Source organism: Calliphora vicina, chromosome 4 (assembly GCF_958450345.1).
Source record: "Calliphora vicina chromosome 4, idCalVici1.1, whole genome shotgun sequence".
NCBI lineage: Eukaryota > Metazoa > Arthropoda > Insecta > Diptera > Calliphoridae > Calliphora > Calliphora vicina.
The window spans coordinates 101,312,158-101,329,731 of NC_088783.1; the positions used below are offsets into that span (position 1 = coordinate 101,312,158).

General features: G+C 31.6%; 2 protein-coding genes and 1 long non-coding RNA gene across 3 annotated transcripts in view; 1 reads left to right on the forward strand and 2 right to left on the reverse strand.

Annotated features, from left to right (window-relative positions):
* LOC135959060 (uncharacterized) overlaps window positions 1-17,574 on the reverse strand; it is a 187,452-nt gene that overhangs the window by 34,658 nt on the left and 135,220 nt on the right. The window lies entirely within an intron of this gene.
* Elys (AT hook containing transcription factor 1 homolog) overlaps window positions 1-17,574 on the forward strand; it is a 38,860-nt gene that overhangs the window by 12,049 nt on the left and 9,237 nt on the right. The window contains exons 3-5 of the mRNA XM_065508394.1: window positions 16,512-16,828; window positions 16,906-17,272; window positions 17,341-17,531. Of these exons, the coding sequence (XP_065364466.1) occupies window positions 16,512-16,828; window positions 16,906-17,272; window positions 17,341-17,531 (875 nt within the window). The remainder of the gene's footprint in view (window positions 1-16,511; window positions 16,829-16,905; window positions 17,273-17,340; window positions 17,532-17,574) is intronic.
* On the reverse strand, window positions 42-6,928 carry LOC135957614 (probable serine/threonine-protein kinase DDB_G0282963). The gene is made up of 3 exons (XM_065508395.1): window positions 6,719-6,928; window positions 1,722-4,393; window positions 42-1,660 (listed from the first exon to the last, which is right to left on the reverse strand). The coding sequence occupies exons 2-3, from the start codon at window positions 4,372-4,374 to the stop codon at window positions 309-311; spliced, it is 4,005 nt and encodes a 1,334-aa protein (XP_065364467.1). The 5' UTR covers window positions 4,375-4,393; window positions 6,719-6,928; the 3' UTR covers window positions 42-308.

Sequence of the window (17,574 nt, forward strand, 5' to 3'; positions counted from 1 at the left end):
TCCGACATTAACACTATATTCCTATTATGCCAACAAACAAATTTAGTAGTGTATGTATGTATATATTTTATTCTATAATTATTTAATTGATGCTGTTGTTTGTTTGTTTGTTTTTATATAACAATATGTATTTGTTTTAATCGTTAAAATTAATAAGAAGATATAAATTACATTGCTAGAGGAAAATGTATAAAACTACATGAACTCTTAGGAATTAATTTGATAAAGTCACTTTTGTATGTTGCTGTTGTTGTTGTTGTGTAGTTGTGATTGTTTTAAACTATTACTTCAACTTTGATCGAAATTAATTAATTTGCTTCGGGATTCATTTGTACATCTAACATTCCACAAATCATAAATGATAAATCATCGCCGGCATCGACATCTTCGAATGAAAAGTTTCCAGAATTTACTGCCGCTTGCATGTACGGCGGTATATAGTTGTAATAATGGTTTTCAGAGTTTGTTTGTTGTGGTTGTGGTGATGTTTCCTCTGGCGTAATTTCTTCGTAAGGAACATCATGGTCATTGTCATCGTCATCTATGATGTATGTGTTAGGGGTGTATGACGACGACGACGGTGTGGACCGACTATAAGATGGTGGGACATTATACAAACGTTTGTTATGCTGACCAGATGAGGATGGTGTTGGTGTGGCTGGTGTCAATGTTGCTTGCGTCTTCATGAGCACTATTGTTTGTATGTGCTTTGGTAGAATTTGTTTTATATTATGCTGTAGATGTAAATGTTTCACTATGTTGCTACGGTGTAATTGTACGTAATTGCATAGGGTACAGATTCTGGCTTCAATTTGCAACGATTTCGAATCATGTGCATAATCTTGTATTACGCCGCCAACTTCGGGACATCCCTGTGTCTGATGTTGCGTGAGTAGAGACCGTGTTGGCTTGCGAACACCACAACCGGAACAGCGATAAGCGTATTCCCCAGTGTGCATGGTGAAATGTTGATACCAATAGGGTAACATGAAACGTGACTGTTTCTGGCAAAATATACAGAATGCTTCGTATTGGAACTGACCGTTTTTGTAGAGACTGACATTGGAAACAGTACAATTGCCCTGCTTAAGCAGTTTAATTTGCGATGAGGATAGACGCGAATTGTAGACTTCACAGCCACGATGTTCGTTGACATAGTGATGAACTAGGCGCTGACAGCTTAGGTTACAAATGACACATCTGTCCTTGTGTTTGCCATGGACATGCATTTGTGGATCAACATTTTTGGGCCAGTAGAGTGGATCAACGTTTGAGGGACTGTTTGCAAAGTAATTGTTTTCATCGTAGTCATCGTCACCTGTAATTATTTCATCCTGTTGCTGGGTACGTTTTGAAGCCCTGCTACTAAATTTGGGACTGGAATTGGTATTGTATCGGGTGGGTAACTTATTTGTTGGCGGATAATACTCTTGCTGTTGTTGCTGATGCAATTGTTGTTGTTGTTTTTGTTTCTGTTGCTTATAAATACGATGCTCCTTGGGCTCATCGTCGTCGGATATAATCTGAGTATCGTCGTTTTCCAAATTTTCGATCCAGGTTGCCTGCAGTAGATCTTCTGCATCATTGTTGGCCGTGTACTGCTTAATACTAGTAGCAGTAGCTGTTGTAGTATTTTTGAATCTTACGCGTTGCGCTGCAGCTAAAATAAATTTAATTTTAAAGTTAATATTTATTAATTTTTAAGGACACAATTTATTTACCATTTTTTGTGGAGCTTGATGATGTTGTGGGTCCATCTATACTTTTGGCGAAAGCCTGTATAAATGCACTTTCAAATGATTTGACCTGTTGCTGCCTTTGCTTTTGAGCTTCCAAGCGTTTCTGTTCGATTTTGCGTTGTATTTCCACTTGGGCCAATTTCTCATCGTCCTCATCGTCAATTTCATACTCCGCCAATAAGTCATCTTCATTATAACTGAAACTGTTGTCTAAACGTTTTGTACGTTTAGTGCGCAATGATCGCTTACGGTCATCGCCTGTTTCGCCACTATCTTCATCACCATTCTCAGAAGGCGGAAAGGCTCTTGTCTTAAGTTTCGATTTATCTGGAGTGTATTCGTCCTCATCCTCTTCAAGTTGTCGCTTTCGCGTTAAAGAAATGTTATTAACATTAGAAGACGATGGTGCAGAAGAGACGGTAGCATTCGGTGCTCTAGGAGCATCCATATTACAAGTTTTAAGGGTAACTTTTCCGCTGATGCCATGAGACATAAGAGCAACAGTTTTACCATGCAACGAAGAACATGTCAATTCACAGAAACGACGTCCATAATTAGTGATTTTCTTACTGTTCTTCAAAAAAATTGTCCTTAGATCTGTCATTAAGTGACCATTTATTTCATTATTGGAGGATTGGGCATGACTGTTCATGTTGGTACGTAACGTTTTAATTCGGACGAAATCCTTGTACTTTAGAGCTCTCTGTAGGAACACAAAACACGAATGTGTGGCCACAAATTGAGGTTTACAAAATTGATTTAGAAAATTTTCCAACCACCTGCCATAACGTCGATCTAGTTCGGTGTCAGTGGTGCCTCTTACGCTGGGTGGATTGCCGTAAAAGGCATTCGGTATTATAACACTTTTATTGGAGAGTAAAGCTGAAAAAGCCGGAGGATTGGGCCCTGATACTGAAGCTGGTTGAAGTTGAACGGCATTTAAAAAATTTGATTGTGGTGTCGGAGGTGGTAGAGGTAGAGGAGCAGGCTTTTTAGTCTGTTGTCTAACTTGGGGTGAGAAATTATTGGGCAGACGATTGTTGCCGCCAGTATTTGTAGTTTTGCTGTTGGTTTTATAATAATTTCCTTTGGCTGCCAACAGTGTACGTTTTTGTGGTGTTTTTGCCTGTGGCTTGCGTGAGGGAGCCGATTCTTCATCAGAACTATCCAATAGTTCGATGCAATCGACTATATGTTGTGCTGATGGGGCAGATGAAGAACGCTTATAATTAGTGGCCTTTTGCAAATAACTAATGTTTTTGGATTTAGTTTTTAATTGAGTCACTGTTGTCGGACTGTTGTTGCCTGTTTTTTGCTGCTGCTGCTGCTGTTGTTGTTGTTGTGGGGGTTTTGCAGTTGACTTTCTAGCACTTGTACGTGTTACAACTATATTTTTTGGTACGGTTACTGTTGCAGTGGCTGTAGTTATAGTCTGTTTGCTATTTTCACTTTTATTATTGTTCGAGCTATTAGACGTCTCTGTGGTATCCTTAGACTCAGCCTCATCGTCGTCTGATTCGATGCAAATTGGAGAATTGCGAGTTTCAACAAATTGTACTTCGTCATCTTCTTCGTCATAATCGTTAACGTCCTCATCATCATTGTCAACCGATTTGTTTGTCATAGAGTTTTCATTTTCAATAACTTTTAAATTATCGGTATTTTCTTCGTCTTGATCTTGATTGTCTGTACAATTTAGCGGATCATATATTGTTGTTTGGCTGGTAGTATCTTCATCAATATGTTCGTCGTTTGTTTTAGATTCTTCCAAAGGACTGTCGGAAATTTTTCTACCTTCTTCTATAGCAACCAATTCTGGCTCAATAGGCATATTTTCAATGTCTCCCTCTTCTTCGTAGTCCTTTGAATTAGTGTCTTCTGGTTGATCATTATTTAACGATTTCTTGTCACTATCATCATCAACTACTGATAATTCATTTTCTTCTTTTTCGGCAGCACCACTACTTTTGGTTGTTTCTTCCTCATGCAGTGACGTGTCGATTTCATTCTCTTCCGTTTCACTGTCTTCTTCATTAAAGGACTTGTCAAGAATATCATCATCTTTATCGTCAGTTAAATCTTCTGCCTCGGCTTCATCGGGAACTATTATTTCATCAACATCTTCATCGCCGGGTATTTCAACATCTTCATATTCTTCAATTTCCTCTTCCGTTACAATATTTGAGTTTTTATTTGTATTTTCTGTTAAACCATTAATTTCTTCCTCCGTCTTCTGCTCACCATCTTTCAATATTGATGCAGTTTGTTGTTTGGCAATCGGTTCAGAATGCGCAGTAACATCATCTCTTATTTTATTTATATTTTCTTCAGTAATTCCTTTTTCATTATATACAGCTTCAGAATCGTTTTCATTCAACTTATTTATGCCTTCATTGTCAGGTTTTGTTTTTACCTGTTGTTCAACTATTTCCTTCTTATCCCCAGGTATATTTACATTGTCGTCTATTTGTGTTTCTGTGTCAGTTGTACCGACATCTTCTATTGTTTTGATTTTCTCGGAATTTTCACTTGAATTATTGGATAATTCTGTAGTTTTGTCCAAGTCTTGTAATTGTTCAACCTCTGTTGCTGGATTGCCATCTTTGGTAGGCATTGCATCGTTAATCGGATTCATTTTTTTTGTAAAAATATTTCTAAATTTGTTTGAAAAAAAAGGTATTTTAATTTTTAAATTGTTGAAATATAATTATTGTACATAGTTATTAATGTGCTTGTAATGCATGTATATAAGTTATTGTTATTTTACTACAGAAAGGTTAGCAAAAAGTATTAAAAACGGTTCGAAAATATTCAAGTTATTAGAAAATTTCATGGATTTCAACAACAATTTCAGAACATCGACAATTATTAATTTTTTTAAAACTATTTTAAGTAGAAAAATTCATACGATTGCCCTATATGAAAATAGTTAAGCTCTCATAAATATCTTAGTTATATAGATATCCAAAACTAATTCAGCAACAAAAAGGTTGTGTATAAGCCGACTCGCCTCACCAAATTTCCGAAAATCACTTTAACTAGCATAAATGTCCTAAAAATTTTGGTATTCCAATAAAATTCAACACAAATTATTTATATATATACAAAGTCATGTCACTAAATTTTACAATGATCGGTCCATAATTAGTCATAGCTCCCATATAATGCCCACATCCGAAAATCATTTTAATGAGTATTAAAAATGTTGGTATTCAAATAAAATTCAACACAAATGGGTTTCATATATACAGAAGTCATGTCACCTAATTTTATGGCGGTTGTTCCATAATTAGATTGGTGTAGAGTATCATATGGTCGGGCTCGACCGACTATGCTTTCTTACTAGTTTTTTTAATTCTATTAAAATAATTTCTGTAAATCTTACAATTTAACTTCAAATTGAGTTACCTATGTCTATTTTATTTTAAAGTGAGTTAATGTAAAATTAAAAAAAAAAGTAATGAAAATTTTGTAGTTGTATCGAATAATCAAAAGTACCTAATAGAATTTGACAGTACTGATGCATATGTAGTATGCATTACTGTGTATAGCATTTTATATTATGGAATTTTTTAATATTATCACCTAATTTTGATTCTATAACATCTTAATATTTTATAAATTATCCCAAAACTGAAATCGATATGTTTTTCAATTTTCTAAAACCGTAACCGCGTTTTTAAAATTCCAAGTTGTTAAATTATTGAAAAAGGAATATAATTGGCCATACCTGATGTGGGACACATATTAAATGTCAGTTCTTTAGTTTTATTCATTTAGTGAATACATTACTAATGAATTAAACAATACATAATAATCTGAATTATCGTATACCTATTTAGTTCATAGATCTGAAATACCGCAATACATTTATGTATGTATTTATAAAATTATCTGTACCTATTCTACAATGTGATTTTCAAAAGAAATCCTTTTTTCCCCTTTTAACGATTTAAATTTTTTGTTATTACATATTTTGCACACTATAGGCCACTGACTCTATACTATAGTTTATACATAGCACAGGCTATAATGGTGCTTTGTGACGTCACAACATATTTGGGAAGCCACACTGTAGTGTGTTACTTTTTTCATTAGGGATATTTAAGAAACTGTAGCAAGCATAAATTGTTTCGTTTAAAAACTAATAAGCAAGCAACTGTGATCTAAAATTTCACCTGAAAAATAAATTTGTATTTATCAAAAAGTAGAATTTTACTGAAGAGAAAAATTTACATTCACATTTTATAGATGTGTTATATTTTTTTTTACTAAAAAAGACAAAATGCTAAGTTGTTTAATTTTGGTGGCGTTGGACAGTGGGTTATGGGTATAAAAATAAAGATAAGAAATATTAAATGGTTGGCTTGATTAAACAATGTGCGCGTTTTTCTGGTTGATGGTTTAAAGTAAATAAATGTTTAGTAGGTATTATTCATTAGCAAGTTATAAGCAAAAACTAAATATCTTTTAGTATTTTTTAGAAATTTCCTTTTTTGTGCAAGTGGTTTATTTTTTTTTAAATCAAGATGAATATTTGGTGATACACAAGATACCTATTTGTTTTAAAATAATAGGAGTTTCATAATGTCGCTCCAAAAACAATTTTAATTAATGTGATTATTTTTTAACAAAAATTATTACATTTACCATCCTTATACAGTTAATCCATTGTTTTTTGTCCGGATAAAAATGTTTGTTTAAAACAAACGACTGAATTCACCTTAAGTGAATTATCTTCATATAATTTGAAAATAACTTCATAAAAACTTGTTATGTATTTTTTGCCATAATTTTTAATTAATCCGTATTTCACAAAAAACAAACAATGCTCTACATTTTTGCTCCTCATAACCCACTGTACATTTTTACCCAGCAGTTTGCCTTTCTGACATAAATTTTAAGTTTTAAATACACTAACACAGCCATAGGAAAATACACACAATTACAAGCGACAGAAATGAAGAAAAAATTTTTACCAATGGAAATTTATGATGAGAAGTTTTATAAATTTTTTCCTGCACTTTAACTATTTACACATTTCATTAATGGTAGATTATTATTCTTTTATCAAAATAAAAACTGTCAAATTAATGACAATCGGCAATGTTTGACTTTGTAAAGAAAAAAATAATAACAAAAACAATTATCCGCTTATGGGAGATGATAAAACAGACACAGCGCCTCTGCTTGGCACAAACACACTACCTTTTTAATTTTTCTAAAATTTTTCACTTAGCGCACATGGTTGCATTCGTAAGGTAGTGGAACAAAGTTTTTAGTACTACACTCAGAAAAAAATGTTCTTACTAGCCAGAGAAAATAATAGTTAAACATTAATTCAAAATATGTATGTATATAATTTCAATAAGTCATTTAAAATTATTAAAATAACTTCTATATGATGAAGTCATTTAGTTAATTTTGGATTTGTGTTAACATTTTATTATGTTTTTTTAATGTGCACACGTATTTTGTTATATGGCTGGTAGTTTCTCCAGGTGTTTATTGTGTCTGCTTCACAACAACCCTTTTTAATAAAACTTAATTTACCATGTTGTATAATTTGGGTGTGTGTACTAAAAACTTGAAATGCAAAATGGCAGGGTTGCCAAAAACAGTTATTCGTGTTTGTTTTTTTTGCCGGTATACACATGTATATGAAAAAAACCCTGAATGTGGTTATTTTAGGACAGGTTTTTTTTTTTTTTTTAAAATGTTACATGGGAATTATGTTAAATAAATTTAATATGAAAATTCTATAATATTCAACTGTTATTGTAATTGCCCTTTTTTGGTCAACATAGAATTTGAATAGGAAAAAATTCCCGGGGAATTTTTTTTTTCATAATTGGGCTGATTACCTATTGATTGATCTTAACAAAATTTGTTTGATTGCTTTTCTTTAAACTATCGAAAAAAAAAATTAAAAATATTTTTTTTTTGCAAATTGATAAGAAAGTCAAAAACGTTTTTGATTTTTGCAAAAAAAAGTCAAATATTTTTTATTTTTTTTCGAAAGATTAAAAAAATAGCAATCTAAACTATTTGTGACAAATAGTGCTCAATAAAATTTAAGTCCGGGCTTTGAGGTGGTGAGTACAATTGTCATGGGGAATGGTAGAGTCAATTTGAGACCAATGTTTCTGATCGTTATCTTGCTGAAAAATCCAACTTTAACCAAGAGTTAAAATATCAACGGATGCTCTAAAATTTTGTTCCAAAATGGATTTGTACTGATAACGATCCATATTATCCTCAATAAACACTAACATTCCCACTCCAGAAGCAGCGACAGTACCCCAAACCATCACACTGCCAACATCATGTATAAAAGTATATATATTCTGGATCCTTATAGATAGCGGAGTCGATTAAGCCATGTCTGTCTGTCTGCTGAAATCAATTTTCTGAAGACCCCATATATATATCTTCGGGATCCAAATCTTCAATAATTCTGTCAGACATGCTTTCGAGAAGTTTCCTATTTAAAATCATCAAAATCGGTCCACAAATGGCTGAGATATGACGAAAAAACCAGGACAACCTCGATTTTTGACATATTTTTGACCTATATCTGGATTACTAAGTCATTAATATAGACCTTTGCGAAAAAACCAGGGCAACCTCGATTGTTGATCCATATCTGGATCACTAAATCATTAATATAACAATATGTATATCTAATGATAGATATTTCAAAGACCTTTGCAACGACGTATATAAGATTATAGTAAGTTGGACCTACAATGGGTCAAAATAGGAAAAAATATTTTTTAAACCGAATTTTTTTTCACCTAAAAAAATTAAAATAACAACTCGAAATTTTTTTTTCCAAAAAAATTAAAAAAACAGATTTGGAAAAAAAATTTTTTCTTTACCTAAAAATATTTAAAATTTGTATTTTGAAGTATAATTTGGTGAAGGGTATATAAGATTTGTCACAGGATAAAGAATTGAATTTTGTTTAATATTATTGGGTTTTCTTCAAGTTTTAATTAGCATCTTTACTTAATTTTTGATTTAATATGCAAAATATTGCCAATTCAAAATTAAAAAAAATAAAATATTAATTTTTGGCGAATTAACAGAATACAAATGACAAATGGTGACTGGTTTTTATATAACCAAAATTAGAAATCGAGTCAAAATAGGAAAATTCAAATCAAATGTCCACAAACACTACTCCCTCTATCCTCCCTCCCATAACCTATTTTCCTCGTTCCAACACAATGCTTTGCATGAGTAAGGGTCATCCCATGAGTGCTGCTCCAAAAAAAAAGAAAATCGAGTCAGTTTATCTCTTTGTATTAAATTTTTATTGGATTTTTTTATTTGTATCCAATTACATTTTAAAACCAAAGACATTTCTTAGCTTTCTAACGTCTTCATTCTTAAAATTGAATAATTTGTTCTAGGCGGGAATTCCCGGGATCCCAGGAAATTTCAAAACTAATCCCGATTTCCCGGGAAATAGAAATGTGCGGGAAAAGAAAAACTCTAGGTAGTATTAAAAAAACCAGGACATGCTGTGGTCGTATGTAGACTTTTGCCAATGTTTTTTTTTATTGTTTTTTATGAATAATTTTGCAAGTTTACATTGCAACAACATTTTTTTGGTGCATAGCAATAAAAATAGATTTCAAACAAAACTGCATTATTATTTTTTTATTTACCGGGTTTTCTCTAATAAAGTGGCAACAATTTTGGTCGTACGTAGACTTATGTCGACTACTGTATATTGAATAACGTTGAATAAAGTCGTTTGATATTAATAAACTTAATTATGAAGAAAAACAGATTCGGTGTACTATTAATTACTTTTACGACTAGATTCCTTATTTTTTTTGTCAGAATTTCATCACAGATACCTCTTTCGAAAGGTTTTGAAATTATATATTTTTCCAATTGTTGCAAAAATGGCCGCAAGGTGGTGGTGACATTTTTCTTATAAATTTAAGAAAAAAACTTTTATTTGGATTTTTTTCGATGTTGGTACATGCAGAAAAAATGTAGACCTAACACTCCTGGATAAAGTTGCGGAACATTGTGAAGCCAAATTTTTTTGTTTTAAGGGTCAAAAAAGCGATTTTCTGCGCTAACATAAAAATATCGGTATCTTTTCAAAAAAAGTTGTTGAACAAACATTATTTCTGATATCCCAGAGATTAATTTTCTACAATAAAAAAGTTCTTTTTCGCAAAAAGTTGATTTTGAGATATTGCTACTATAAAAATATCATTAAGCCACTTGCTTAATTTCAATACTAAAATGTATTTCAACCACCATAACAACTAAGCATGTTTTTACTATTACATATCAATATATGAGGCTATCAGCGCAAAAGTGGTGTAACTATTTACTTAATGGTATATTCTAGAGTACGTTTATAATCGTTCATTTTTATTCAGAACAAATGTTTCAGAAGACTGGAAACATTCTGCATTCGTAACATTTCTTAACTTCAGAATTTCATTTTTATTAACATCTTTTATTTTTCTTATAAGCCTAAATTCCTTATCAATTTCATTAAATTCATCCAGATGAAAACTAAAGGAATTATGGAGTTATTGGTATCGAACAATTGGGGATTTATTATTTATTTTTTATTTTATTTTTTATTCACAATTTATGTAATATAACAATTCCTGAGTATATATAACATAAAATTAAACTGAAATAAAGAAAATTTAAATTGAGAAAAAAAATACAACAATAGGTGTGTTCGCGTACTTTCCAGTAAAAAATATCCAGTAACTTTATTTTAGAGAGTAAAAATAAATTACTCTCAATCTGAAAAGTAACAAAAAAAAGTACACGAACAACAATTTGTAAAAATATTTTGTATTTTATTATAAATTAATTTAAAACGTTTGTTTTGGGCTATTTTACTTCTTTTCTTTGCAAAACTTGTAAATTGTATTAATTTTCAACTTTTTAGTTTTGTTTGCATTTGCATTTACAACCATATGTTTTAAACGTTTTTTATGTTGATATTTTTTACTGGACAAAAAATGTCCAGTAAAAAATATCATGTTCTCTATCTACGTACTGTCACTTTTAACACTCTCTTTCTCTCTCGTTACAAGTTTTTAAAAGTAAATGAACGGAATCCCGTAACTTCCAGTGATAATTTGTACAAATTATTACAAATTATCAAGTACGCGAACACAACTAATATGTATTTTAAATGGCTCCCCAGCCGCAATATAAGTTTACAATGAAAAATAAAAATAGCAGTAAAAAAGATAACAAACAGTCCATTATTAGAGGTAAGCAATCAATTTGCAAGAAATAAAAGTAAAAATGGATAAGTAGTTAAACATTTAGTAAACAGTAAAAGGTAAAAATTAATTAAGAAGCATTCTCATTAAGATTAGAAGCAAATGTGCAAGAAAAAACCTCAAGACCATAAAAAATTTGAGGCATTAGAAGAGAATAAGCTAGCTTATATCTGATATGAAGAGGCAAATATAGTATTGTAGAATATATCTTACGCAATGTCATTAAAACTTTACAGAATATCAAATCAATATGACCATCAAATTCCAATTTGTTATGTAATGAAATGCCTAAACATTTAAGTTGGTTTACAAAAAATAAATTCTAACACCGTCGAAAAAAATATTAAGGTCAACAAAAAAACGAGTTGAAGCGTCAAATGTTATGGCTTTTGTTTTTGAAGTATTGATTGATAAACAATTATCTCTAGTCCAATCAGAGACAGACCGGAGACAAAAATTTATGTTATTTTCCAATACATCAGTAAAGTCACGAGCACAAGAAAAGAGCAAAACAACATCATCCGCAAATATAAATGATTTGCACAAATTAGAGTTAAGTTTAGAAGGAAGATCATTGACATAGAGTATAAATAATATAGGACCTATAACTGAACCTTGAGGAATACCTGAACTCAGAGGGAGCAAGTCAGAATCTATACCGTTTATCGAAACAAATTGCGATCTACCACTAAGATATGATAATATAAGCCTACAACTAGTTCTGGAAAATCCATATTGATCCCTAAGCTTTTCAATCATCCGAAAATGATTCAATGATTCAATGAGTCAAAAGCTTTAGAAAAATCTAAAGAAACAAGTACATTTAGCATCTCATTATTATTACAATGCCTGACGTGTTCAGTGAGACTTAGAACAAGCGTCATAGCATTATGTCCACTACGGTAAGCATACTGCGACTCATAAATGCTCAACGATACAGCTTCAAGAATCTGTTGTCTAAGCAGATGCTCCAGTACTTTGGAGAGTGCAGGCAAAATTGAAATAGGGCGAAGATCATCCGGTCCATTGATTACATTAGATTTTGGGATGGGAACAACACGTACAACCTTCCACATTGCAGGAAACTGGGATCGCATAAATATAGTATTAAACAAATGTGTCAAAAATGCTGAAATATGAGGAAACATAATCTTAATAAATTTAATAGAGTACTATCAGTACCAACAGAAGATGTCTTTATTTTATTTAAAGCCTCTAATACCTCAATTTCACTTATAGCCCTGACAGACATAGGATTTGTATACTATACTAGCGTAGTATACTACATGTGTGTCAACCTATACTATAATTAAACCATCAAACAATATGGTTTAAAGCTGGTTCGTATACTATGAAAATGTACGTGGTATTACACTACGAAAAGACACTGCATTTTCAGAAAAAGTTGAAGCACCAAAATCAAAAGGTTCAGAATCACCAGTACTCCCATTATTAGCAAAATAGTTATTAATGCAATTAGCATCATGGTCAATATTAAACGTTTGATCATTTAGAGTACCTGAAGACTTGAGGACCTTCCACAAGCCAGCAGTATTAAGTTCCCTAAATAATGCAGAATAATAGCAAGCTCTTTCTTTGCGAATAACTTTTTTGGCCTTATTCCGATATTTGCAAAAAACCTTCCAATTCCTAGTAGACCTGTCTTGTCTATAAGCAGCAAAAGCTAAATCCCTTAAGGATATAGCCAAAACAATAGACTTAGATTTCATCCAACAATCCTTAGAAAGTAAATTATAAAGCAATGAATATATATCAACTTCACATGAATTAAAAATAATAGAAGAGTCAAATTCAGACAAAAATATTAGCAAATTTTCCCAATCAATGTTATTGTAGTCACGATACTCATAAACTTGCTGTATCAGAAACTTATTAAAATCAAAAGCAGCGCATATTAAGGCATGATGTGAAATTGCCGGACATATAAATTGATCGGAGAATGTAGGGGTTGAACTGTCACTAAATAGCATAAAGTCGATTAACGACGTTGAACCATGTGACACATCAAAATGAGTAGGCAGCGAATTATGAAGAATATTAAGATTAAGTCTCATGCATAAAGAGCGAACATAAGCCGAATAAGAAGTGTTGAATAAATTGTAGTTGAAATCACCAACAATTACAACGTTAGAATAACTTGATAGAATAAGGCAGATATACCACTCCAATTACAAACTTCACAATATCACTACAAAATTCCAAAAATAATGACTCGCAGCTACCAACAACAGAATTCTTGAAAACAATTTTAGGTTTCAAACTATTAGAAACGTAAAAGCCAACACCACCACCTCTGGAACCAATACGATCATTACGAAAAAAAACTATATCCAGGTATATTTGCAGCACGATTCGAAATATAGGGTTTAAGCCAGGTTTCGGATATAGCAAAAACATCAATCGTGGAAGATCTCAAGATATTTCTGAGTTCATCAAACTTGCAAGTATTTGCCGAGGGTATAATGCTCTGACAATTCAAGTGAGCAATTTTTAGGTCATTCTTATAGCTTTGAAAAAAATTACTAATTTGCTTGCCACCACTAATTATTGGACCAATATTAACGTTAGAAGACATCAAAGTAAAATATGAATATTACGGGGGGGAACCAAAACAAATAGATATTATAGTTACTAATCATTAAAAAAAAATCTTTAAAATATATAAAAATTAATATAGCATAGCTAGTCTTAAACTATTAATGAGATCAATTAATAAATATATAAATGATTGATTAATGATACATGGGAATAATAATTGCATGAGAGATTTCTTACAATATTTTGCAAATCAATCTATAATTTAAGTAGTGTTATTTCAAAATTAGTTATAAGCCAATTTTGTTGTAAAAAAGAGTACAAAAAAGAAATTCAACAAATAACATTGCCATTAGAATGTCCAAAAAACCGTCAATTTTAAAAAACCGGTTTCCGGTTTAACCGAAAAGGTGTGTTTTTGAAAAAACCGGTTTTGATTTTTATCTTTGAAAAAAACCGATTATCCGGTTTCGGTTTTTGTCTTCTAAAAAACCGGTTAACCGGTTTATATTAAATTTTTATTCAATATAAAAAATACGCTAATTCAAAATTTTTGAATTCTTAAGGCAATAATTTTATATATTTCACGAAATATTGTCAAATGCAACAATTTTCTATAAAACTAATCAATATTTTAAAAAATGGTATCATAAAAATATGTTTAAATGAGCTTTTGAAAATATGTTTCATAAAACCGGTTAACCGTCTTACAAAAACCGGTTTTTCAAAAAACCGAAATGTTTAAGAAAACCGAAACCGGTCGAGTTTACAAAGATGAAAAAACCGGTTGACCGGTTTCGGTTTTGGATACTCTAATTGCCATAATTTCAATAAAATTCAAGCTAATTATAATTCCCATGTATAGAGATTCATTAAGAGAAAAAAAGAAATTAATCAGTACCAATAAAATATAGAATACATTAGGGTTTTCCAGCTGCATCGTTGTTATGATCATCATTAAGCAATCCAGCACATTTCTCAGCATCATAAATTACTTCATTGCCACTGGGAAGAGTCAGCTTTACTTTAAGTCTATCCAAATTTAGTAATCTGAATTTCGTTATAAGTTTTTGTCGACGTAAACGCCTGCACAAAGAGTTCAGCTTGCCAGCAGCTGGAGAATAATGCTCATTTAGATATATCCGGCTTTCAATATCACCGCCCATAACATCTGAATACTTCAACGATCTAGTTTTAAAGTAAGCTTTCATCAGTCTATCTCTTAAAAACACATTGTTGAACTTTACTAAAATCGCCTTCCGACTAAACATGTAGCAAGCAAAGTTTATATCAGTGGAAGATATTGTTTCATCAAAAATTGAGCATAAGGTAATAACAGGTGCAACAAGATCACTCAGACCATCAGGTAAACCACTGATAACGATGTCTCCACGATTAAGCCTTTTGTGTAAAACATTGTTTTCATCTTCAAGCTGAGATATTTTTGCAGAAGTAGAAGCATCTATTTGCTTACTACATGTTATAATATCAGACTGCAGATTAGAACGGCAAGAGGTAACTTCAGTTTTTAATTTTTCAACAGCAACTGATGATTTTATAGAATTCAAATCATCTTCATTTTTTTGCAAAAAAGAATCAATTTTGGAGTTCAAACCACGAATCTCTTCACGCAACATTCTTTCCAGGCCAGATGTCGGATTGGACTCACACTTCACACAAGTAAAGGAAAGAGATTTATTGTCTTTGAGTAGCGACAGTGCTTTGTCGCTAAATTTGGCACATTGAGCGTGATACCACAAATCACAAGACTTGCATAGAATACTTGCTTGCGTTTTTCCAATATTGAGTTGGCAGGTGTCACATTTATATAATTTGGTTGCAGGCATCTTGATTTAAATTGTATGTACACCAAATGGAGGCAAATGTGTATATATGTATATAAAAAAAAATAGAATTAGCAATAAGCAAACAGCAAACAGCAACAGCAGCAACAGATTTATTTAATTTTTAGAAATTAATGATTTTTACAAACAAAAGTTGGTAAATATATAAAAGCGCACTTTTTATTTCGATAGACACTTTTTATTTAATTTTTACTTTATTAAATTGATGAACTTTTAGATTTTTGTTGAGAAAAAGACTAGCTAGCAAAAAACAGACGTCTACTCAGGCAGAGTTGTCATGCGTAGTTCAATTATATAAATTTTTTTTTTAAAGATTGAATTTGATTTGATTTTAAACAAATTCTTGCAATCAGTTTTAAATTCAGCTAATTTATATGCTGAAATATCTATACTGGAAAGACTTGCTATTACTTTACCGCCTAGATATATTTTGTCTACCGGTAGGTGATTATCATCATTCTCAAAATTGTATATAGAAAATGTATATCATGTGTAGACATAATGAAATATAACTTACCGTACAGTTAACATCACTGATGCTAGGTACCATGATTCAAATATACATAGAAGCATTATTAATAAACAAAAAACCTAAGTCTGTTGTCAAAAACCTATGACTTGCAACAACAAAATATGTACATGTAAATCAATGTATTTTGTTGTAGTGTCAGCCATAAAATTTGGAAGAGAGTAATTATTTTTACTCTCAGCTTACTCTCTGGTTCTAGTCATATAGAAAATATACATAGAGCGGAAACTATCCTGTCAAAGACCTAACTCAGTTGTCAAAAACCCAAGTGTTGAGAAAGTATTAGTAAAAACCTATGTGAAAACAAAAACAACACTCGTAGGGTAACTTTTTTGTGTAATTTTTTTGTTTGCGATTTTTTCTAGTTTCCGCACTATGTACGTATATTTTCTCTATGTCTTTAATACATTTTTTTGCAATCGGATCTGTATTTAGAAGATGGGTTGTCTTAACTTAACTTAGTTCAGAATTATCTTTGTCTTGATTTAAATTCCGGTATATATTTATAATAATATTTTCCTAAATATTCAAATTGCAGTTATCGAAAGTCCTTGTTCAATACAATGCATACTGCCAATAGATTTGATATTGGGTCTAGCAATAGGACTGGAAGATGGTCGCTTGGCATTGTATGATTTGGCTGAGTTGCAAATATTTTATGTTGCCTTGCCTAAGCCAGAGGTAACGATGTCGGCATTAGTTAAAATGGATTTTCTTGAGCCTCCGGATGATCCACGACCATGTCTGTATATATGGACACTTCATGAAAATGGTGAAAACTTGCATGCCGTATTGCACAGTTTAATGTATGAAAAACGTTTAATGGAGGAAGATGAATCTAGTACATATTTCGAAGTAAGTTATAACTGTTGATATTGATATTGTGTGTGTGGTATGTTTAATTTACTCTCATTTTATTTATTCATTTGTAGACATTTCAAACAAGTTCGGTTCGTTTGCAATTGCCTCTGGAGGCAACTAAAAGTGTAGCTTTAGCATGTCAAGCTATATCTACCTTATCCAGCCACGGCGAAGATGATTCGAATTGTTTGTGTGCGATATCGTGGTTTTCTGTATTGGAGGATAAGAATAAACTATTGATTTTTGATTTAAATCAATGGTATAAGGAAGAAATGCCTTTTGTGCTTGAATATGGAAAACATCCAAATTATTTGGCTGGCTACATATTAAATGGAGAATGTACCGGTTTACATACTCTGCTAAATTCCAATAATATTGCCCATTTTAATTCAATGCAGAGATTTGAAGAACACTTTTATCCCAACTCTTTAAGTTTTGGTAAGTAGAAGAACTTTTTTGCTCACATAATTAAATTATATACATATGTACATATATTTTAATTGCAGAGGGTTCTTTACTGCATACCGAAGGTTGTAGGCGTTACAACTGGGAAGGTGCTCAAAATAGGGTAATTAATCTATTAAGGTCCAGTAATGCCGCCATCTTTTTGGAACCAAATTTTTATTTTAATGAAATTATACGCACACGCTTGATGCCTCAATTTATAGAGTTGAATTTGAACTCTACGTTTTCTCGAGTAAGATTTACCGTTGTTTGTTGCTTTCAATATTTGATGGGGT

Coding starts and splice junctions, on each gene's coding strand:
- LOC135957614 (XM_065508395.1), bottom strand. CDS start 4,374: ATGAATCCGATTAACGATGCAATGCCTACCAAAGATGGCAATCCAGCA. Junction 1,661..1,721: donor ATCAAGCTCCACAAAAAATG/GTAAATAAATTG, acceptor AATTTATTTTAG/CTGCAGCGCAACGCGTAAGA.